At 34.6% G+C, this 24,049-nt stretch overlaps 3 protein-coding genes across 4 annotated transcripts; 2 read left to right on the forward strand and 1 right to left on the reverse strand.

Annotated features, from left to right (window-relative positions):
- Positions 1 to 334: 334 nt before the first annotated feature.
- On the forward strand, positions 335 to 1,944 carry LOC131855659 (THAP domain-containing protein 2-like). The gene is made up of 3 exons (XM_059206956.1): positions 335 to 513; positions 1,016 to 1,190; positions 1,614 to 1,944. The coding sequence occupies exons 1-3, from the start codon at positions 443 to 445 to the stop codon at positions 1,923 to 1,925; spliced, it is 558 nt and encodes a 185-aa protein (XP_059062939.1). The 5' UTR covers positions 335 to 442; the 3' UTR covers positions 1,926 to 1,944.
- An 870-nt stretch (positions 1,945 to 2,814) lies between these two features.
- Positions 2,815 to 5,150, forward strand: LOC131855623 (RUN domain-containing protein 1). The gene has a single exon (XM_059206913.1). It carries the CDS (start codon positions 2,968 to 2,970, stop codon positions 4,594 to 4,596), a length of 1,629 nt encoding a protein of 542 aa, XP_059062896.1. The 5' UTR covers positions 2,815 to 2,967; the 3' UTR covers positions 4,597 to 5,150.
- A 906-nt stretch (positions 5,151 to 6,056) lies between these two features.
- LOC131855671 (fumarate hydratase, mitochondrial-like) lies at positions 6,057 to 23,930 on the reverse strand. 2 transcript variants are annotated; one of them, XM_059206974.1, is made up of 10 exons: positions 23,719 to 23,930; positions 17,173 to 17,289; positions 14,367 to 14,448; positions 13,594 to 13,715; positions 12,597 to 12,829; positions 11,524 to 11,729; positions 9,016 to 9,219; positions 8,535 to 8,696; positions 8,231 to 8,361; positions 6,057 to 7,036 (listed from the first exon to the last, which is right to left on the reverse strand). In XM_059206974.1, the coding sequence occupies exons 1-10, from the start codon at positions 23,830 to 23,832 to the stop codon at positions 6,905 to 6,907; spliced, it is 1,503 nt and encodes a 500-aa protein (XP_059062957.1). In that variant the 5' UTR covers positions 23,833 to 23,930; the 3' UTR covers positions 6,057 to 6,904. The 2 variants fall into 2 exon arrangements, with proteins under 2 accessions (XP_059062957.1, XP_059062958.1); XM_059206975.1 differs by lacking the exon at positions 23,719 to 23,930 and adding an exon at positions 19,982 to 20,422.
- Between the last annotated feature and the right edge of the window lie 119 nt (positions 23,931 to 24,049).

A 24,049-nucleotide genomic window follows, 5' to 3' on the forward strand; every position in this document is an offset into this window, starting at 1 on the left:
AACCTTCATACTAAATCTATGCACACAAATACAATTGAACATTTCACAAATTTTAGGCAAAAACAGGAGTGCTTTAGTTCTTTTTAAAAATATATATGAAATCGTAGACATAAATGGATTAATGCCATTTTCGTTCCTCCCGTTCACTTAGTCCTTTATCCCTTAATTTATGCACACTCTATTGTAGGATCTGTTTTCCTTTACTTTTCTAGTTTATATTTAGTTTGACAAATATGCACTATGAGATCTATGGATGGCTGTATGAGTACAGTTTCCGTTGCCGTCTTATGGATAAACTAAACAAGAAAAAAAAAATACTATGGATTTGTAAAGTTTGACAGTTCGTCGGCACTAGTAAATATTATTTTTTATGGGAATCTTTGAAAAGTTATATTTTTTTGTGGAATCGTAGTTATATTTGCAAAAATATTACTTTGCCATTATGGTGACATGTTCAGTGATAGAATGTTGCACGACGCAGCGCAATAATCCAGACAAATTAACTTTTCACAGGTAAATGTAGTTATATTCTTGTATTTATTATTGCCATTGAGATTCTAGAGCCGAACACTTTATATGATTTTCATGAAATTAATATACATAAACCTATAAAACCATATTTCAGGCAAAATGAACGCTAATTAAATAAAATACAATATTTTTTATTTTTCACTAGAGCTGTCCATACCTACTAGTTATCGATAAAGTTAAAAAAAAAATCGGTAGTTTTATAAGTATAGAAAGCTATAACGCAGTTTGGCGCGTAGACTCAACAGTTATATAGAATCCCGATTATCCGTATCAAATAAAACCAGGGGTATTCCATGTAATCGAAAATCTGGATAACCAATTTCAAAGAATATAAAACAATATTTAAATTTTAATAATTGTGTCATTATGTAATGGCTTTTACAGATGAGCGAGCCATCACTGCGCTTAACCATATTTTAGGGAACATAATGACCCGGCATATATATATATGCATATTTACCTGTTATATTGGTATTGGTTTCAGGATTCCATTGGATGTGAAGGCACAAAACACATGGCTAAGATTAATCGATCGTCCTAACTGGACTCCCACAAAACATGCATGTCTATGCAGTAAACATTTTGATGATAAATATTTCCGTAGAATAGGAAAGAAGAGATTTTTAATGAAATGTGCCATTCCAACAAAATTTATACCGGTGGGTATATATAGTTATATAACAACACTATTTACATACAATAAACATTTCTATATGGATTGATCTGAGTATACATTAGCAGCAATAAGAGTATGGAACTTATACTAGGACATCCTGTGTTACAGTATTCTACCCGCATACTTGATTTAGCATAGGCAGGAAGTAATGGCTTCATATACATATAATAGTTTCATATATATTTTTACATACTACATACAGCATATACAAAACCAGGTTAACTATTATATATTCAAATTAAAATTAAAAAAAGAATTTATTCATGTAGGACATTTTAGCCGCTTATTAATTCTAATTATATTTTTTTCCTTTACATCAGTCATCATGCAATCAGTCTTTCAGACTATAAACAGATTTGTTGACCTTTGTAAAATCTAACTATATTAACTATTTTTCTCTTTACAGGTGAAGTTCAAACCCAAGCGAACAGCATCTTCTTATGTATACAGAGATATTGCAGACATGGTATCATCTATACCACTCACATCGGAAACTACATCCACGAAACAGTTTACATCAATGTCATCAAAGAAATCGAAACTTAAAATAAATACAAATACAAGGAAATTAATACTAAAGTATTCTAAAATGCGTCAAAAAATGATAAAGAAAGATCAAATTATTCAAAATCTAAGAGCACAAAACCAACATTTTCAAAACAAAATTATATCTTTAGTATCAGTGCTTCATGAAATACGAAAGCAAATTAATATGTAACATTTATATATATGTAAATATATTGTGATGTTAATAAAAAGCTTATCAAGTTGCACCTCACTAATTTAATTTTTTATACAAATCATAGGTATAGTATTATTCTAGTAACCTGTACAGTCATAGACGAAGAGCATACGAAAAGCGCCTAAGGCTCTGAACTTCCCATAAATATCTCCATAGCTGAAGTGTCCGCTCATACCTCATAAACTACAATTACCAAACGTTCTGTTTTCCCAGAACAAGTCGTAGTTTTTGTAGTGTCCTGTGACGTCCTCAATAATTTTATCAGCGTCCTGGGTTTTAAAGACAAATTAAAAAATAAAAAAAACATTTTATTCCAATACAACTTATATTAAAAAACTATGTGTTTGTTTTAATTACTTTAATATCATTTCACCTATTTTCACTACATTTTTATTAAACCTTTGCAACTCTATTATTGAACTGAATTTTCCCGGTTTTTCCAACTTCAACTCCTGATTTTCAAATTTGGAGTTGCCAACTCCAACCCTGTATCCATATTCGAAAGATATCACTGATACTCTAACACCTTGATACCCACGTCATATTTTTTTTATTACTATCTCAATAATAAAAATGTATTTATTAACTCAAACTAAAATTTATTTATTTAGGTCCTATGGACCTTCCGGCCTCTTGTGCACGTCATATTTTTTATTATTAATATTAAAATATACATATAGGTTTGTCATGGTTTGCATATCAATTAATATCTGTGTATCGCATACTGATCCGATGTATAGATATCGTTTTATAATAAAATTTTGTATGTGCCGCTCATGAGTGGTAGTAATTCATTCATTTCATTCATTCTTGACGTCAATGTGACGTCTTTCCGCCTCGTACGTATGACGTAGGTATACAATTGATCAGTGTATACAATTCAATTTCGTTCATTGCCTCTACTTAAATCTATATTAATGTTTCTACACGTTTTAGTAATCACTAATCAATAAAAATAAATAAACAAAACGAGAAAAATGGATTGGTTTACTCATTAATGTAAATTAAATCACAAAAAATGGATAACAACAGCGATTATGATGAGAACGAGATACTTATATGGCAGGAACCAAGACGCGAACCCTTGGGTGCTCCCAAGGAGTTGCTGTGTGAAGAGACGCCCCCCGAGCAAGTTTCCGGTGACAGACTGCATGCACTTGAAGAAGAACAGGAAATCCTATCTTCATCAGTGTTTTCATTAACGTCTCATTTAGCTCAGGTTGAATTCAGATTGCGACAAATTTTGAAAGCGCCCGCTGAAGAAAAAGATGTTATGCTTAAAGCTCTGGAAGAGTTTACGTCTAGAGGAGTCACGGACACGCGGGCAGCACCACAGGGCAGTTCAGGTGACAATTGCAGTGAATGTTTGGAGTTGGAAAAGAAAATGCGGAAACAACGCGTAAAGCAAGCTCACTTCATTGAAAGATTGAAAGCGCAGTTGAAAGAACTGGAGAGGTTTGTAGCAAATCCTAGTTCAAAGGGTGATAGTAGACATAGGGTATTAATAGAGCATTTAAGAAGTGAAATTGACCAAAGTCTTGATGAAGGATGTCAGCCGTTAAGCGCGGATGAGTTGCGACATCAAATTAATTGCGCCGTCCGTCAGTACGCAGATCGGCAGCTATCCAAAGATGAGATTATTAGTAAATTACAAGTACATGTCGAAGACATGCAGAAATTTATTGATTTAATGAAAATGGAGGAACTGAGAGAGAATGGCAAAACTAAAACAGAGCCAAAAAAGGTTAACACAAATAATTTTGAAAAGAATTTCCATAAAAGCAAAGTTAATGAGGATCTTAAAACAGAGACTATTAACCTGATGAGGAAAGCATCTACATTAATACAAATCTTTACGGTGTCGCAGTTTGGTTGTTCTCCAAATGAAGGTAAAAAGTTTGATAGGAAATCGTCAACTATTACTGCACATTGGGGTAATTTACGAGCTAAACTGGAAATGTCAATAGATGCTGTGCTCCATTTGGTGTCCCGTGACAGGGCATCCCACACAATCATTGACAGTTATGATAGTGAATCAGAGGAAGGTGGTATCACCATCAATGATGCACCACTGACTACAGCTGTGCGACGTCACTTGGCTATTAACTTGAGGGATTTGCTCCACCACGGGTTGGTGGGTCCAGAATCATCATCTCTAGTACCAATCATTGGCTGCTTTCCTGTCAGAAGATCATCCACTTCTCAAGCGCCTCATATTTGGGAACTAATATTACGTTACTATGATTTGAATGATGGAGATAGATTCAATTCTACTCCAGCTAGGAAATTAAGTCAAAGCTTTAACTTAGATATAGTTGGGGGAACCGCTATAACTAATAAACAGAGTTTGCTGAGCACCATTGGTGGCATCATAGCCACACACACCCCATACAAAAGGAGTTACGATGCTCACTTCAAAGCTTTAGTTTGTGCTGCCTTAAACTCTCATAAATTGGTATTATGGTTAAATATCATACTAAAAACTCGATCTCTAATCAATTCTTATTACTCTTCAACTAGTTATATTGTAAATACAGGTTTTCAAGATACTCTGCAGAGTCTTGATCGCTTGACCCCTCATAACTTTGATCTGCCAGTAGATCTCGCTGTGAAGCAATTCCAGAATATTAAGGATGTATTCATGTAACTATTTACTTTTTAAGAATACACTTTTATACATAATCAATAGTCATAATCAATGCCTTCCATGGTCAAGTGATCATGCACTACTTGATGTGCTAGCCTAATATTCTAGTCCATAGTGCATAATATAGAATAGTATTGGTTTTACATTTAATTAGGTCATTTATTACTAATTTGAAATTATTTTAGCTGTTTGACATTCCAATCTTTATTTATTTACGTCATATACAAGTAATTTATTTATGAAAAATGTAAATAATTTTTAAGCAAATAGCATTAATGAATATAAAAGGAGCCTAGCCGAATTTTATTCTCTAAATTTATTGTAATGATTTTTATAAAATTCTAACTTGTATTCTTGATTATTGTGTACATTCCAAATTCACTGTATGTTTAGGTAGTTTATAATGACTAATTAGTGAAGTTACTGTTAATGAAGTGACATTGGGTGATAAATATTATCAATTTAAAACAATTGTACCAAAGATTTTACCAAATGTGGAAGTATTAAACTTTGTATTGTGCAAATCATGTAAAACTTAAATATTATAATGTAGTTGAAGCATTTTTGATGATTTTTTTTTTCTAAACCTTTGTCCTAAGTCCCATATGAATACAGAGAGAGAACATAAGTATTTTGTCGTTATAATTTTTATACATAAAATCTTGAGAAATTATATATTCTTATAATTCTAAAAAATATATACCTGATTCAAAAATAGTTAAACTAAAATCAATCCTTTCTTTTTACATCTTCAGCCATTTTTATACTTACGAACCAGTTATTTATGAGAATGTTTTACTATCCATAATCCTTGTAATATTTGCCTATTATATTGCATACAATCATAGATTTTACTTTAAGAACACTTCAGTTTTTGCTATGTATTTGTAATTAGAAATAATCTGACTGCCCACTTAATGCTAAGTTCTAACATGAGCTGCACTGCAGACACCTAGTTAGTACACATGTGTACTAGGTGTACATGTGACACCCGTAATAAAGCGAGCTATTTGACGGCTGAAATATGCGAGACTGAAGTACCCTCGCAGACAGGGCGGATCTACCTACGGGCTTTATGGTCTGCAGCCCAGGGCCCCGTTGCTATAAATCCCCCAACCCCCACTAAAAACCATAGGCGATATTTTGTTTAAAAAACCTAACATAAGATTGACAACTCGGAGATTAATCAACCAATAGATTTGCGCGTCTATCGAACGGAACAAGGAATTCCCTGTCGCTTGTTTTTGGCCTGTGTATTTTTTTAGTTGAGTAATATAATTAGGTATCCCCGCCCCACAAATTCACGATCCGCCCCTGCACGCAGACACGGCTTTTGAGTCTACTTCGGTCTCTCGTATTGGCTGTTGATATTATATATACACATATCAAAACAGTTTTCTTTTCCATTTAGTGCTTGAATCTTAAAAAATATCCAAGGTAATAAAACTACACAATAATATTCGCATTATTTAATAAGATCAAAATAGTAAACAATCTAAAACAAAATAAATAATTTAACATCTCAATTTCAGACCAAAACATTACACAAGACGTGATATAAACAGACAGCAATAGAAACTGTCATGCAATGTTATTTACAATGAATGCTTATGCCACATATTGGTAACTTAAATGCAGATATTTATTATTTAGAACTTGTCAGTATTTGTTCTTAAATTTTAATATATTTCATTGGATTTAAAAATAAGATTGCATTTTCGATGAAGTTGTATGAATTCGAGAAATTTCCATTTTATATCACGTATGTAACGTGATGTATTAAAACTGGCTTTATTAGTGTAATAATAATATCCCTGAACAATTCACACAGCGCCATCTAGTCCCAAACTAAGCAGAGCTTGTGTTATGGATACTAGATATACATACATAGATATATTTTTACTATAAATATATAAGTAACATACATAGAAAACACCCAGACCGATACAAACAGTCATAGTCATGAATACAAATGGTTTGTACCGTTCAAGGAATCGAACCCGCGAGCATCGGAAGTAAAGCGGTGTGCTAAACCGCTAGGCGACCGAGACTGTCAAAACATAGTATAGCACCAGTAAAATAAAATGTGAATAAATAAAATAAAGAAATTTAAAAAAATACAATTTTAAAAACGTAAAGGTTTTATAAAAGTCCCGTTCTTGTGAACTTTAAAAAAAGAAAAAAAAAACATGGAAACCATAGTCAATTCCGTTTGAATTGAACTTCACGTTGGATATTTTCTATAAATACACAATATATTGATATAAAATTGAATATAGTAACGTAGCCCTAGTAATTATTGTACAGTTTACTTAGGTCCCAACATTTCCTCAGGTCTCACCCACTCGTCGAACTGTTCCGCTGTTAGGATGCCTAGTTTGATAGCCGTATCTTTTAGAGTGCCACCTTCTTTGTGAGCGGTTTTGGCTATCAGTGCAGCCTGGAAAATAATAAATAACATATTTTAAATAACATTGAATCCATTCTGACAGTTGTATGTGTAGTGTTATAATAATTATAGTTGGATAGCAATTGACCGATTTTTAGATATTATTTTAGTTAGTATTTCGTCTTTAGTTATAGTCCATGTTACTAACAATAATTGTCTTTTTTTATTTTTATTTATACTAGGCTAATAACATAGCGTCATCAAGTTGATGACGCTATGTTATTAGTCTAAAAGTACAAGGTAAGCAGAGCTTTTGTTATGGATTCTAAACAACTGATATAAATATTTATTTTGTATATAGATAAGACATAGAAAACACCCAGACCCACAAACAATACAATTCTGCTGCCCCACCCATACAAACAATTCTGCTTATAAATACAAATGTTTGCATTTGCACTGTAAAAGTGGTGTGTTAAACCGCTAGATCACAGAGAACGTCAAATTAATTTATTAATTTATCGTTTATCTTAAACTAAATAAATTTAACTCAAAGGTGACTGACATAGTGATCTATAAACGCACAGCTCAAACCACGGGACGGATCGGGCTGAAATTTGGCATGCAGGTAGATGTTATGACGTAGGGATCCGCTAAGAAAGGATTTGATTATTACTACCCCCAAAGGGATAAAATAGGGGATGAAATTTTGTATGTAACTTTGTCAATTTTAAACCGATCGGGCTGAGCTTTGCATACATAAAGCTACTATGACGTAGGCATCCCCTAAGAAAGGAATTTGATAAATTCCACCCCTAAGGGGATAAAATAGTGTAAAGCCGCAAAAACTATACCTAATAATAATACTTCTTAACGCGAGCGAAGCCGCGGGCAAAAGAATATAATAAATGTGAAAGTTTGTGAGGATGGATGGATGTTTGCTACACTTTCACGCAAAAACTAATGAACGGATTTTGATGAAACTTTATAGTAATATAGCTTATACATCAGAATAATATATAGGCTATAAATTTTACACGGATGAACCCGCGGGCACAGCTAGTCTTAAATAAAACTTGAAGATCCCGTTTGATGAAACTTTATAGTAATATAGCTTATACATCAGAATAATATATAGGCTATAAATTTTACACGGATGAACCCGCGGGCACAGCTAGTCTTAAATAAAACTTGAAGATCCCGTGACATGTTAGTATGATATATTTTTTAACACAACTGCCTTACCTTGTCGTAACCAATGTGCGGGTTGAGCGCTGTAACCAACATGAGAGACTCGCGCATGATCTTGGAGATCTGAGCCTCGTTCGCCTTGATGCCTTGAGCGCAGTTCTTGTTGAACGCCTGGCAACCATCACCTGCAAGATGAGATAAGATATTTACTGTCACAGCATATGCTGAGTCTGGACCATATTGTATAGTTTGATTGTTATTTTTGTAGCGCGGTGATATTACCTCACCACGGTAGCGTTATTATTATATTATATTATTACAATATTTATTATATATATTAAATATAAGAGTTATATACCAATAAGCCTGATGGAGCGCAGCACGTTGGCGACGATCATGGGCTTGAACACGTTGAGCTCGAAGTGTCCGTTGCTGCCGCCGACGGTGCACGCCACGTGGTTGCCCATCACCTGCGCCGCCACCATCGTCAGCGACTCGCACTGTGTCGGGTTCACTTTACCTGCACAATACCATAAATATATATATGTACGAGTGGGTACAGGTACTCGACGACTCATCGTTACGGTAAATAAATTATAAATACTTAGCAAATTTCAAAGATGTATTTGGCGTTACGGTTACACACAAAAAGAGATTTTTTTTTTCGGAATACTCTAATGCTGTTGGCGGCAGCTGGCATATATACTTAAATACTTAAGTGTATAGTTAAGTAAAGCTGTACAGGCCGGCTGCGGCCAACAGCATTAGAGTAGTCCATAAAAAATATATGCCTTAGTTATACCCTTTCCAACTAAACCTGTATATGGGATGTATCTTACCAGGCATAATAGAGGATCCAGGTTCGTTTTCAGGCAACAGCAGCTCCGCGAGACCACAGCGGGGGCCCGAAGCCAGCAGACGGATGTCGTTGGCGATTTTCATGAGCGACACGGCGACAGTGTTGAGAGCGCCTGATACTTCCACCATCGCGTCGTGGCACGCGAGCGCTTCGAACTTGTTAGGTGCAGTCTCAAATGGGATACCTGCAATATAAGTGATATATTACAATCATGCGTCTGTCTATTATAGGAACTCAACCCCGATATCTTGAACTACAGATAACGGGACCTCAATAAAAATAAATGAAACTTGTTAATATCCCGAGATTTTTCTTTGCAAATTAAAAATTAAAAATAATGTTATTCATGTAGGACATTTTAGCCGTTTCTAAACGACCGATGCCGGAGAAGTTAATAAGAGAGGAAAGTGTTGATTTACAGACAAATTACTAGGAGTACATACAAGTGAAGGAGTCTCCTCCTTCCTCCCAAAACATGTGAACTTTTAGTATCTACAAAGAATAAAATAAATTTAGGTTAGTTTAAAACTTCACCATGTAATAATATTTATAATACAGACCATTAGTAGCCTAAAATAAATAAATAAATCATGTGTTGTTTTTTTAAGGGTGGTCGAGTGTTGATTTTCAGACAAACTATCAGGAGCGCATACCGGTGAGGGAGGCAATCTCGGCGGGTTACTGAGACCACCAAGATCGTCAATAAGTATGCTAATGTGTTGATTTACAGACAAATTACTAGGAGCACATACAAGTGAAGTAGTCCTCTCCTTCCACACAAAAACATATGTACTTACAAAGACAATTATAATTTAAGTTAGATTTAAACGTCACCATGTACCCCCAACCAGGGAAAGTTAAGAATTTCGAATAAACACGAAATATAACAAGGAGGGGTATAGTAGTATATATGTATGCTAGAAAACATCACGTGTTTAACGGACGGCCCCTACGGATGTGAGTGTTGATTTACAGGTAAGATACCAGGAGTACATACCGGTGAAGGAGGCTATCTCGGCGGCGCACTGAGACCACAAAGTTGGGATCAGTAAGAACGTGCCTCCGACGGCGATGTCGCGTATGTTGGATATGCAGTCGAGTACATACCTGTGAGGGAGGCTATCTCGGCGGCGCACTGAGACCACAAAGGCTGTCAATAAGTATGCTCAAGTGTTGATTCAGAGACAAATTACAAGTGAAAGAATCTGCTCCTTCCACCCAAAACCCACGTGGGTTTGGGTGTCTAGAAAGAATCTTATAATTTAGTTTAGTTTGAAACTTCACCACGATATTAATATTTATAATAGGTGCCATTAGTAGCCTAAAAATAAATAAATATGTAAATAACATAGGTATTTATTTACAGTCAATCTACCAGGAGCGCATACCTGTGAGGGAGGCTATCTCGGCGGCGACGTACTACATGCCGTACGTGAGCCGCGTCTTCTTTTCGGTCGTCGTTTTCGCCGGCGAGGACGGTGTCTTGTGTGTGTGTATATGTGTAAAAGTGGGGTCGGGACGGAACGGGTGGACCCGTAGGGCGGTCACCTACCGTTATGGGGTTGTCGGGATCAATAAGAACGTGCTTCCGATGGCGATGTCGCGTATGACGGATATGCAGTGAAGTTTCAACTACCAGGAGTACATACCTGTGAGGGAGGCTATCTCGGCGGCGCACTTCTCCGCGAAGCCGGGTCTAGATGCCGTACGTGAGCCGCGTTTCAACTACCAGGAGTACATACCTGTGAGGGAGGCTATCTCGGCGGCGCACTTCTCCGCGAAGCCGGGTCTAGATGCTGTACGTGAGCCGCGTTTCAACTACCAGGAGTACATACCGGTGAGGGAGGCTATCTCGGCGGCGCACTGAGACCACAAAGGCTGTCAATAAGTATGCTAAAGTGTTGATTTAGAGACAAATTACAAGTGAAAGAATCTGCTCCTTCCACCCAAAACCCACGTGGGTTTGGGTGTCTAGAAAGAATCTTATAATTTAGTTTAGTTTGAAACTTCACCACGATATTAATATTTATAATAGGTGCCATTAGTAGCCTAAAAATAAATAAATATGTAAATCACATGTTGTTTTAAAGGTGAGAAAGTATTTATTTACAGTCAATCTACCAGGAGCGCATACCTGTGAGGGAGGCTATCTCGGCGGCGGCGTACTACATGCCGTACGTGAGCCGCGTCTTCTTTTCGGTCGTCGTTTTCGCCGGCGAGGACGGTGTCTTGTGTGTGTGTATATGTGTAAAAGTGGGGTCGGGACGGAACTGGTGGATCCGTAGGGCGGTTACCTACCGTTATGGGGTTGTCGGGATCAATAAGAACGTGCCTCCGATGGCGATGTCGCGTATGACGGATATGCAGTCAAGTTTCAACTACCAGCAGTACATACCTGTGAGGGAGGCTATCTCTGCGGCGCACTTCTCCGCGAAGCCGGGTCTAGATGCTGTACGTGAGCCGCGCTTCAACTACCAGGAGTACATACCTGTGAGGGAGGCTATCTCTGCGGCGCACTTCTCCGCAAAGCCGGGCCGTGTGTTGAGGCCGGTGCCGACGGCGGTGCCGCCCAGCGCGAGGTAGTGCAGGCGCGGCAGCGTGCTGCACACGCGCTCGATGCCGTACGTGAGCTGCGTCGCGTACGCGCTGAACTCCTGGCCTAGCGTCAGCGGTACGGCGTCCATCAGGTGAGTCCTGGTCAGAGACATTTACATTTCTATTACAAATTGTTAGCTTCATTGTGATAGATTATAATAGATCACAACACACAATAGATAATTACATAGTATAAAACAAAGTCGCCGTCGCTGTCTGTCCGTCCCTATGTATGTATGCTTAAATCTCTAAAACTACGTAACGGATTTTGAAGCGGTTATTTTTAATAGAGTGATTCTAGAGGAAGGTTTATATATATAATACATGTACATCCGTGCGAAGCTGGGGCGAGTAGCTAGTATATTATAACTTCAATCTATTAGTGCTAATTGGTGTTTTGTATTCACAGATTTCAACTTAAAAATGAAAACTTACAACAAATATTCATAAGAGCAACACACAGGTTCTTATTATGAGACAACGTCCATAGAGATGGATGGATTAAAAAAAATCTATTCAAAAGTGCTTAAATTTAAGTTTATTTTATAACGGATTTCCATTCTATTCTGACCCAAATAAGTGTCAGCGTCACATTGTTCCTCGTGTTTATGTAACATTTCTCAAGATACACAATAGAACTTGGTTCTCAATTTTGCAAGATATATGCTATGACTTTTTCTACGTCTATTTCAGATATATTTGCAGCAAACATTTTGTCTTTTGCAGTGCACTCCAGAATAACTCACAGATGAGATTGTTTTCCGACTTGCTTGACATTTATTTCACCCAATTTAGATAATATCTTTTTAAATTACAACCTATGTGTTATTATGTATTATACGTATCAGCTATATTACTTTAAGGTTTCATCAAAAACCTTTCAGTAGTTTACGCGTGATAGAGTAACAAACATTCACACATACATATAAACTTTCGCGTTTATAATATTTGTCAGGATTTACTCACCGGCCAATCTTGATAATTTTATCAAAAGCCTTCGATTTCGCCAGCAGTGTGTCTCTCAGGGCTACAAGTCCGGGCATGAGCCGATCGCGGAGTTCCAGAGCCACGGCTATATGCATCGCGGTCGGATAGGTATCGTTCGAACTCTGGGATTTGTTCACGTGATCGTTGGGATGTACAGGGTCCTTGCTGCCAAGTTTACCACCCAAGATTTGGATGGCACGATTCGATATAACCTGAAAATGTTACTTATTTATTTATTAATTCTTAGCAATAAGTATTGTCAGGGGCGGATCTACCTAAGGGCTTTATGGGCTGAAACCCAGGGCTCCGAGGATATAAAGGGCCCCCAGTCCCCACTAAAACGATATTTAGAATATAAAAAATATCTATCATAAGGTTGGCAACCCTGAGATCAATCAACCCATGCAAGTGCGCGTCTATGGAAAGGAACCTAGCCTATCCTGCAGATATTCTAGTACTTCCAAATTTACATTTAAATCCAAATTAGGTACTAAAACATCTATCCAATTATTTTGGTAATTAAAAATACCTACATCTTTAATTTATTGCAAATTATCAAAATAATCTCCTGCTTTCACTGGACTATTCATTGTTGATTTGTGTTTAGTATGTATGTATTTGTGTATAAATATCATATGTATGTATAAATATCATATGTATATGTGCTTTTTTATATGTTATGAATTTATATTTAAGTATGTATGTATTTGGATATGTATATTTTGAATTATTAATTTTAATATATTTATACCTAGAACCTTTTCTTATTTTTATGGTATGGTATGGTATGGTAAGTTATCCACCCCTTACTTTTCTTTTTTTTTTTTGATATATTTTTATTACTTTTTGTATTATTAAAAAATACGTACAACCCAAAATGTTCACCCTACTAGCATCAACCTCTATTTTTTAATAGCTATTTTAATGTATACGGCAAAACAGCATTTGTGTCAGCCAGTATATATCTTGTACTGACCTCGTTGGTGTTCATGTTGGACTGAGTACCGGAGCCTGTCTGCCAGATGACGAGAGGGAAGTGACCCTCGCGGTACAACTTGCCGGATATGACGTCCTCGCACGCCTGTATTATGGCTTCCGCTGTAAACAAAGCAACATAACTACCTTAGTGTTGACCTCGACCTACACTAAAGTCATTGAATTATTACAAAAACAGCGTTTGTATCGGAAGTGGCTTGTATGACAAAGTATGAATATAGATGTAAAACTATTCTTGCTATAAATGCGAAAGTCTGTCCGTCCGTTCGTTATGTTTCCACATTTAAGCTTTAGCTTTTCATTTATATAAAAGGTAGCCCAAGTCTGAGCTTGTGGTAATATGATCAATCTTCTTAAAAAATGTACTAATTGAGTCTCTTGCCAATTCTTCTCAATTCAAGTAGATAGCCGAACTAGTGGTAGGGACAGCGATAAAAATATGATGTGCACAAGAGGACGAAAGCTCATATGTTCATAAATGTTAAGTTTGGGTTTCATTCTCGGCGGTGTAGCGGTTTAACACACCGTTTTACTTCCCATGGTCGCAGATTCGATTTCTTGAATGGTGCAGATATTTGTATTCATGAGTCTGTATCAGTCTGGGTGTTTTCTAATAAGTATTTACAAAAAAGGTAATATAAGTATTTATATCAGTTGTCTAGCACCCATAACACTATTTCTGCTTACTTTGGGGCTAGATGGCGCCGTGTGAATTGTCCAGGGTTATTGTTATTTTATTGTTATGAAACTTACCTATTTTCTTATCAAGGCCATATTCAACGTTCACCTTTGCCGCAGCCTTCTTCAAAATACCAAAAGCGACGATCACCGGGTACTGAAAGTATTAATTTTATAATTTTAGTGAGTATTAGTGAGTGACTATCATTAAGTGAAGTTACACAATTAAGTTTTTAACTTATATTGTGCAACTACGCTGGCATTTTAAAGATGTTTCGAGTCTACGTTTCGAATGAGTGGTACAAGAAAAAAATATGACTATTAAAAAGTTTATGGTTATATGCTCGTATTTATTAAACCATACATATATACATTTCTATACAGTTAATTTAGTAGTTGCTGTTTATTGTAACATTATTTTCTTCCTCAGAGACATAGAGACAATTCTTTTGTATTTGTCTCTGTGTCTCTAAACACTATGTTAATATATATTGTGTAAAAAAAATTAATAAATATATATATTTTTTTTTAATTTATTTTAATTCTACCAATTTTATTCTAGTTAAATAAAGAATATAAAGAAAGAAAAATATATGTAGTTTAAAACAAATATGACAATCTTACTAATGTTATAAACGCGAAAGTTTCTGAGTATGGACGGATAGATGGATGGATGTTTGTTACTCTTTCACGCAAAAACTACTGAACGAATTGTGATGAAACTTCACAGTTATGTACCTTATACATCATAATAACAGATAAGCTATTATTTAAAAATATATTATGTAAATTATGCGAAATATAATGATAAATGTCAAGTAAGTGTGATGCAAACGAAGTTGCACGGGTCTGGTATAATAATAATAAACAATAATTTAATTTTATATATTTTGTATATAATGTATAAGTTTATATATTTGTTTATTTATGTAGTTATACATTTTATACGGGTATATTACTATGTTTGCATATGTACATATATATTATTTTTCTGTATTTATCTACTTTTGTTTTTTTATATTAATTATTAACCTGTTAACTGGGGAATTCCATTTTTAATTATGCAGCATACAACGGCCACTGCCTCTCACTAAGACGTGTTAATACGTCAGCACAATATAATTTAATGTATATATTTTTGATAGGAAATATTCCACCCGCTCCAGGTTCCAGGGCGGAGCAGATATTAACAAAATGTAGGTATACATATGTCCTATACGTACACAAAAGTTTGATGTTTGACGTAGTTATACGTCCCACTCGGTTAACAGGTAAAATCCGCCTTATTGTATCTGATCAGCGCGACGGTTGACTGATAGAGAATGCAATCAGACATTAAGTCCGCCATGGATACAATTTTGTGTGCAAAAGAAAAAATAAATAAGTATGTAATAACAAACTTTAGTTTTAAATATGAGTGCCAATATTCTGATATGTAAATTATCTGTTTGGTTAGTTCTTCAGATTACCCCAACTTGCGTTATCATTCAGTCAACATTGACATGCTTGTATAAACAATGATTGATTGAAAACTGCGATTACCTAAGTCGAACATTTCCACTTCTCAGTTTATCTATACTAACATTATAAAATGTTTGTTTGTTTAGGGTAATATCCGGTTCTGATGATCCGATTTTAAAATTCTTTCTATATAGACCAGAGCCTATATAACATCATGCTATGATCAATAGGAGCCGAGCAGCAATAAAAAATGTTGTAAAAATGATTCGTTTTGAGTGTTTCCGCTGCGTGCATTTCGTAAATGATTGAAGTTACCCAAAAATATTATAATAGAATTGTTATCCTTTAAGTTTTAAAAAAGAGTACGCTTAACATATGTCTATCTTGAGATTAACTCTTTTAACCTATAACTTCTGTTTTCCTATAACCTTTTTTATGGTAATCATTCTTATAAAATACAATATATTATAACTATTTAGTTTTGAACAAAATCGTCTTTTACATCATTAGAATTCAACGACCACTTTAGGAGATATTTTAGTTTTAATAAATAAGGAACCACAAGTATTGGGCCTGTGCGAAGCCCAGACCGATTGCTAGTATCTAATAAATATCTCAGTTTTAATAAAAGGAGAACCTCAAATTTTGGGCCCGTGCTAAGCCGGGGCGGGCTGCTAGTGTCAGATAAAATACACACTGATACGAATTCGACCTGATACTTTTGCAGTTACCTTATATTTTATTTAAATGAAAAAGCATATTAAAAATTTAAAAAGTAAAAAAAAAATATAAACATGCGTAATCGTATATAAAATGTATGAATAGTTTTAAAGTACTCTTGTATTCCGTAGTAAATAAGTAGTGTATTTTATAGTAAATCCTTCAATTTAATATCCGGGAATAGGAGTTATTAGTAAAAAAAAATATCTTATCTGTGGCCATACGTATCAACTAAATTGCATCAATTATTCGCATCACCTACTTTTCAGGTAGGACAGGGGCATTACAAAGCCCGGAGCCTCGCAATGGGTAAGACCGCCACTGCCTGTACACCTTGGTAATGCATAATGGGTGTCAAGTTTGCAAGTCCGGTTGTGCAATGGATACCAATTGTACAACCTTACAATAGTCGCGCAACGTTATTTGTAACTCTATTGAAACTAACGTTACGTAAATTAGCACCTATTGTTTTAAATCTATATATTAATAGTCAGGTCAAATTAGACCAAAAAATAAGAATGAAACTATATAAATTAAAACTTACCGTTTTGCTGCAAATCGCGAAAAACTTTTTTTTTTACCTTTGACCTTCAATATTTTTTTTAATGTCTAAACTAAGCCATGCCTGTATCTCGGACACCTATATATGATAATCGTTTACATTACGATTATGAGTTCAATGATAAAAAAACATATTTACCGGCATGCGTTCCTCGATGCCGCCGATGGGGAAGTTCAGGACAGACCTGACGGTCTGCGCTCCATACAGCTTGTCATCGGGCACATCCAATTCTCCAAACGTATCGCGCTCTTTTCTCTGTAAGGTAATAGAAAAATCATATTAACATTGGCGAGGATTCCTTTACTTCAGTTGCAGCAATTAAAAAAAATCTAATAGCAAACATATTTTTTATATCTACTGTGAGACTGTTTATATTAACATTGGCGTGGATTTATTGCCTTCAGTTGAGAAATTAAAAAATAAAATCTAATTTCAAATATACTTTTTAGGATGTAAAGACTTTAGTCTAGTCTCCATAAATCCATAATCCATAAACAAAAAGTCTATGACAGTATGGATTATGCTCTGTGCTTGTCGAGTTTGGGCTAATTAGAAAACAACAAGCAATTAATAAGGTCCAATATCCAGGATAAGTGAGGTGACATGACATCGTCTGGATAGCATTGCATATGATATCGCGGGTCTCATGTGATAATGTACTGTCATAGTGCTGTTCATATATGTTGTAAAACATGTAAATAATGTTATTTTGTAATAAATGTTAACTGAAGCATGTAATGACTAAATGTGAGAGAAAATTTTAAACCCAACCTACATTATTGTACCATATTCATGGCAATCTATAAATAATTACAGGTTATGGTTAGAGTCTACCATCAAACGGGCCGTCAGTTCATTTACCGTTCCATATACATAAAAAAATGAAATTAATGTAAAGTAATTTCATCACGATTGCAGTACTATTTTAATAAACATATCTTTAATAATTCTCATATTTTTACAGTAAGTTCCCGAAGTAGACCTCGGTAGTCTTGTGGTTTAACTGCGTCTTAGTCCGCGGGTTCGATCGCCGCATAATACAAACATTTAAAACCATGGTTGTTTACAAAAATACACAAGCTATAGTACCAGCTCTAACTAAGCTTAATTTGGGACTAAATGGTATGATTATCACATGGTAATGGCACGGCAATGGTATGATAGGTGATGGTAAGTCCTGCGAACACGTTCCCGTGACCCAGGCACTATAGCGACGAAGAATGCCGTAGGGTTTTATTAGATAGGAGTCTCATAGTACCCGTCCGTCCGACCCCTGAGACGGACGGGTAGATCCGTCCGTGGTAGGTGTTGGACGGACGGGATGAGAGATTTTCCCCACGTTAAAAATAGGGATCAACATAGACTAACCTTATGGATTCTTAAATGGAATGAAATGACTTTTTTTATGCTGAAATTTGTTAAATCCTCTAAATAAACAAACGGACTAACATTCAGTACCATAATATAAGTAAATATATTTCCATAACAATAATAGCACAACCCAGAGTATTTATCATGTATTACTTTCAAAGTAGATAGGTATGTATACTCAGTTATTTTGTTTGTTATAAATAAAACAGTACCTACTTATCGTGTATTATTTTCATATATGTATAGTTATTTGGTTGTTATAAAAACAAACTATTGCTATCTTTCAATTATAACATCAGCCGGTGTTTGTTTGGCTCGAACTATATGATGAAATCACGATCTATATGTACAATACAATTTGATTAATATAATAAATAACCCTGGACAGTTAATCTTAAGCAGAGCTTGTGTTATGGGTACTAGACAACTGATATAAATACTTAGATATTTTATTGTAGATACATACATATTATACATAGAAAACAGCCAGACCGATACAAACAGTCATACTCATGAATACAAAAGTTTGCACTTTGCGAGAATCGAACCCGCGACCATCGGAAGTAAAGCAGTGTGCTTAACCGCTAACCGCTGACAACTGAGGCTGTCAATATATACGCTAATTTCAAAATAAGACAGGACGTATTTGTATGTATGAGCTAGTTCAACCGATTTTAGAAAAGCTATAAATAATAGTCATAGAAACTGGAGAATATAAGTCTTATTAATTGAACTGGTGATGTACAATACAGTATCAATATAAAGTGCCATCAACCTCATATTGTAAGAACTAACTATTAGAACAAGCACAAATAAAGTGCACTAACACTTGAAATAGAACTTGTTACCAAACCAATGTGGTGACGGCACCACATCCGTCTGGTAACGGGCTCATGCATCTACAACACAGCGGATCTACTCTGGAAAATAATTCCTAACCAATGGCATTGGATTTTCCCATCTTTTATGCTCTTGAATTATACTACCAACATAAATCTATATTCCTTAGTCAATGACAGAATTATCAGTCAATGTTATCGATTCATTTGGTTTAGTTAAGATTACTTAAAGAAGAACTGTACTTAAATGATGGATTGAATCAGATCATTTTTCCTTTTTTATATACAACTATAGTGGCAATCAAGCATACGACCTATCTGATGGTAAATGGTAACTATAGCACATGGACGCAAGAAACACCATGGGTGTCACATGCGCGTTGCGAATCCTTAAGAAACCTTAATAATACTGTTTTTTTTGGAAGAGTATATTAAGGTAGGGTACGTATAGGAACGTTTTTCTCCACGAAAAACTCGTTCTTTCTTCTTCTTTTATTTAGTACAGAATGTACTCTATTGTTTACCTATAGACTATATTCTTATAAATATTTATTCTACAGATTAGTCTTCATTATAAGTAAACATCCTAAGTAACACGAATAACTTCACATTCATGAGTCAACGTGCATCACATTGAATACCAAATATTCCCAAATCCCAATGTGTGAGTAGATTGACACTATTTGCATATTCAACGTGTAATAAAAATTCTCAATGTTCAAATTGTAAGCACTTACCATTTTAACCGGTTTCCCATCGGGATTCATGCACACCGTACACGCCATTATATTATTAATAACTTACACACAAAAAATACAAAACAAGTTATAAAAATTTCAATGTCACCAAGACGTTCCCGCCAAAGTCAATTATAACTTTTTTTAAGTCACCTTTGCACGAAAAGAAAATAATTTTTGGCCAGTCACCTCTTATTTTTTATGACTAACACTAATGAAAATCGAACATGGAATGTCAAATATTACTCTTTTTTTTTATTTATACTGCCATGTTTTAATAGTGCATTACGGTTGCGGTTTTAAAACAAATGAAAAAAGAGTGTTTATTTGAGCGAGTTAGAACGTAAGGCAAACCGGTATTTGCCCCCACTGCTATTAACTGTACTTATTTCACATTACTCTGTGCTTTATACTTATTTTTAACGAGCAATCGACCGCATGTACCGAGAGTAAAAGGAGGACTGATTCGTTTTGAATGTTGTTAGCGACAGGAGCTAGCGATATGTTCTGTTATCAATTCGCTGTTTAAATTGAGTTCTTACATCATATATAACCTACCTACCTAATAAATGATTGTTTTATATACAAACAGCAGTAAATTATCATAATCCTATTAGGTTATTTTCCTGATATGAATTATTGTATTTTATAAAATAGCGGCAAAGTAACCTCGATTGTATTATTATACTATGAAATATATTTTATTATAAATATATATATATAATCGGTAATCTAATGATCCCGTTGCTAGCAAAGTACCATGTCAGGTTGACCTTCACTCGGTTCCCCTTATACACCATCGTGAGAAATTCCTGGTAATTTGCCACAATGGACTAACTTATTTACCTCATGCTCAGCTTATCATCCTCCGCTGGTGCTCCGCCAGCGTAAATGGTTAACGCAGGAGGGTGCATCATTCCATTATCATCCATATAAAAAAAACGGTGGATGGATTACCGTTTTTTCTTATATGGATGATATAATGATCGGTCGGTTAAAGTTCCGAAAGAGAATTCATAGAAGGAGAATCAATTGTTATCTTTAAGAAAAAACCCAGCAAAGTTTTTACCATAAAGTACATACTAGGGAATATAAACGTACTACCCTGTTTGCCCTGGATGAAGAGAAGAATAAATATTTTTTATTACCATTACTGTATGTTTTCAATTTTTTCTTAATTATCTTAGAAAATATAAGAAAACAAAGCAAAACATGGACATAGACTTCCCATAATATTTACGAGAAATCATTCATTCAGTTTTGGAGGAGAAAACAGGGGAATATGAAATCATTACTTTTCAATATTTTTTGTAGATATAGTCAGCTTAATCTACAGTTATTTATTTTGCTCTGTTTGGGAAATAAGCAAGAAGCGGTCTTGCTATGGAAAATTTACTATCAAGGGGTACATATAAAAATATACTATCAAAATTTTGGTGTCGCTGGGGGGTCAAAGCAGTGAGAGACAGTTCTCCTTGTAAAATTCATGACCTTTTCATATTCTTAATATATAGTACTCTCATTTGAAAATATTAAGAACAGTTTCCTGTCAAGTCTTCTTGGCTAAAACTGTTCTCCGAACTGATAGTTTAGATTGACTTATCAAAAGAAAGCATTTGTTTAAAAGTTTTTTAATGAATTAATATGGAATGATGCTCCAACTTTCATCAACAACAACATAATAGTTTTATAAAAATAATATTTTAAAAGAAGCAAAAATAATAAATATCTTGTTATGGTGAGCAAAAGAAAGAGGATTTCTTACACTTCACAGTAAACCTCTCACTTCTTTATTATTATTATATTGGCCAAGTTCTATTAGTTATTATTTTTTAAATGTATTTTTGCTCTTTGCAGTGTTGAGGTTTTTTTTATTATTTTTGATTAAAAAATTAACAGAACACTTAATAGGGAAGGATGATAGGATGATCCTTTGGTCTGATATTATGTAATTTTGAATTCAAGAGAAATTAACTATGATCATTTTCAGTGGTAATTGTTTATTTTTATTTTATTTATTTACATGCTCTCAGTGCAGTACAGTACAGTATAATACCAATGCACTCAAGGAATAAACTTATGCAATACATACATTAATAGTAATACTGATTATAATAACAATAATTGACAAAAAAAATACAGAAAATACAATAATAATAAAAATAATTTATCTTTTATCATCCTCATATAACTCATCCATGCTTGGCTAAGGCCGTGTTTGAATGTATTACCTCTGTAAAAAGGGAGATATATGAAACAAACATAATAATAATAATTTAGATACAAATAATACTCTAAAACTGTGACTCTATAAAATTTGTTACCGCTCTGTGAAACTCTGGGGCAGTACAGTTAAATATGCCAAGTGAACAAATTACAGATATCTCATTAACCAGATGGAGTGCTCTTGAGATTGGTGCATGATCAGCTTATAAGGTTCTGCACTGGGGCCGGGCAAATATTCTATGTTAAGACTGCATTTATCAATTTGTGGGACATGAAAGCTGATTAGACCCAAGATAGTTGGATCAATCTATGTGTTAAGTTCTACCTGACATGGTACTCTGCTAGCAGTCACATAAGGTATGAACAATACTCTTCCCAAAAAAGTACCTACTTGTATATGTAAATAACCTCAGAGTCAATGCAATTAATAATAATAATATATTCATATCATTTAGGTTACGAACACCGATTGTACTTTTTGATTTTGCAATAGCATATGCTGGCGGTCACTCTATTCTCCCAAATTTGAATTTATAATTAATCTGTATTATTGTAAACATGTACAACATTTGAAAAGCATACAAGAATAGTTTCTTGTCAGTTCTTCTCATCTCGAAATCATTCAGAACTGACGATAGACTTGACATATCATAAGAGTCTGTAATAGACCTATATGAATAAAGATATTTTGAATTTGAATTTTATCATGTTATTTAAATGGCAGACAGTATAAGGGAACTATGGTAAGTAACAAAAATTGCTTTTATATAATTGTACATGAACAATCATGGACACCATGTTATGAGGTGGCACCCGTTATACACTCATGAGTAGCCAATCTGGAGTATTGAGTTGTCTTCGTAGGTAATTTCACACACTAACACTCTAAAATATAATACATGAAGAAGAATTTTTATATACATAGAAAATGTATTGTTTCATTAATTCAAATAAATTCAAATTGAATTGTATATGTATTTAGTAAGCGACATTTTTAATATATGAATGTGGATGGATGTAAAGGGAGGGGAAGCCCTAAAAAAAGATGGATGGATTGTGTAAAAGATGATATGAATAAAAGAAGAGTATGTTCAGATATGACGACCGATAGAGAACAGTGGAACATACTATGCCGACCCCAAATAATGGGATAAAGGCAAGGCAATGATGATGATTTTTAATTTTGATAAAAAATATGAGCGCCTATCTTATTATTAAAATGATCATATGTCCTGAGGCAGTGAATCTCTCTGAACACACTAGCATTCACAATTTACTCAGATCGATGAAACTCAATTAAAAAGTAGTTCTAATTCGGTAGATAAATTGTTTTTTCATACTTCATGACAACACTGTAACTAACGCATATTTGCACGTATTTATTACATTATAATGAACTATAGGTTTAAATTATGATCAAATAATAAAGTTAGTAATGTTATGAAAAGGAATACTAGTTAGTAATCAACAAAACTTAGGTTTCTGCAGCAGAAAGCTATTATGCAACTTACCGCTACGACATTGGTTGTAGAGAAATTCGCTTTATCCACTAGGCGCACGACACATCTGAAGTTCTTAGAGGAATTAAATAAAGCTGAAGATAATTTAAACATGGATGTAGCCATGTTCTTCAGATATTTTGGACTAGGACTGCGAATATATAGTAATTATGGTTATTGGTTTCAAAACTATTGAAATTTCAAATGGAGAGAAAAGAAGGAAGGTAACTTGCTGTCAGTTGGTAATCTGTCCATCAATGTCAAGATTAATAGTGTCAAAGGTTTGTCACAGATTTAAAAGATGCTCTGGATTATAAATGTTTTTGCTTTTATTTAAATTAAT

The sequence above is a fragment of the Achroia grisella genome, unplaced genomic scaffold (assembly GCF_030625045.1).
Source record: "Achroia grisella isolate CSIRO2021 unplaced genomic scaffold, CSIRO_AGI_Agris_v1 utg146, whole genome shotgun sequence".
In the NCBI taxonomy this organism is placed as follows: domain Eukaryota; kingdom Metazoa; phylum Arthropoda; class Insecta; order Lepidoptera; family Pyralidae; genus Achroia; species Achroia grisella.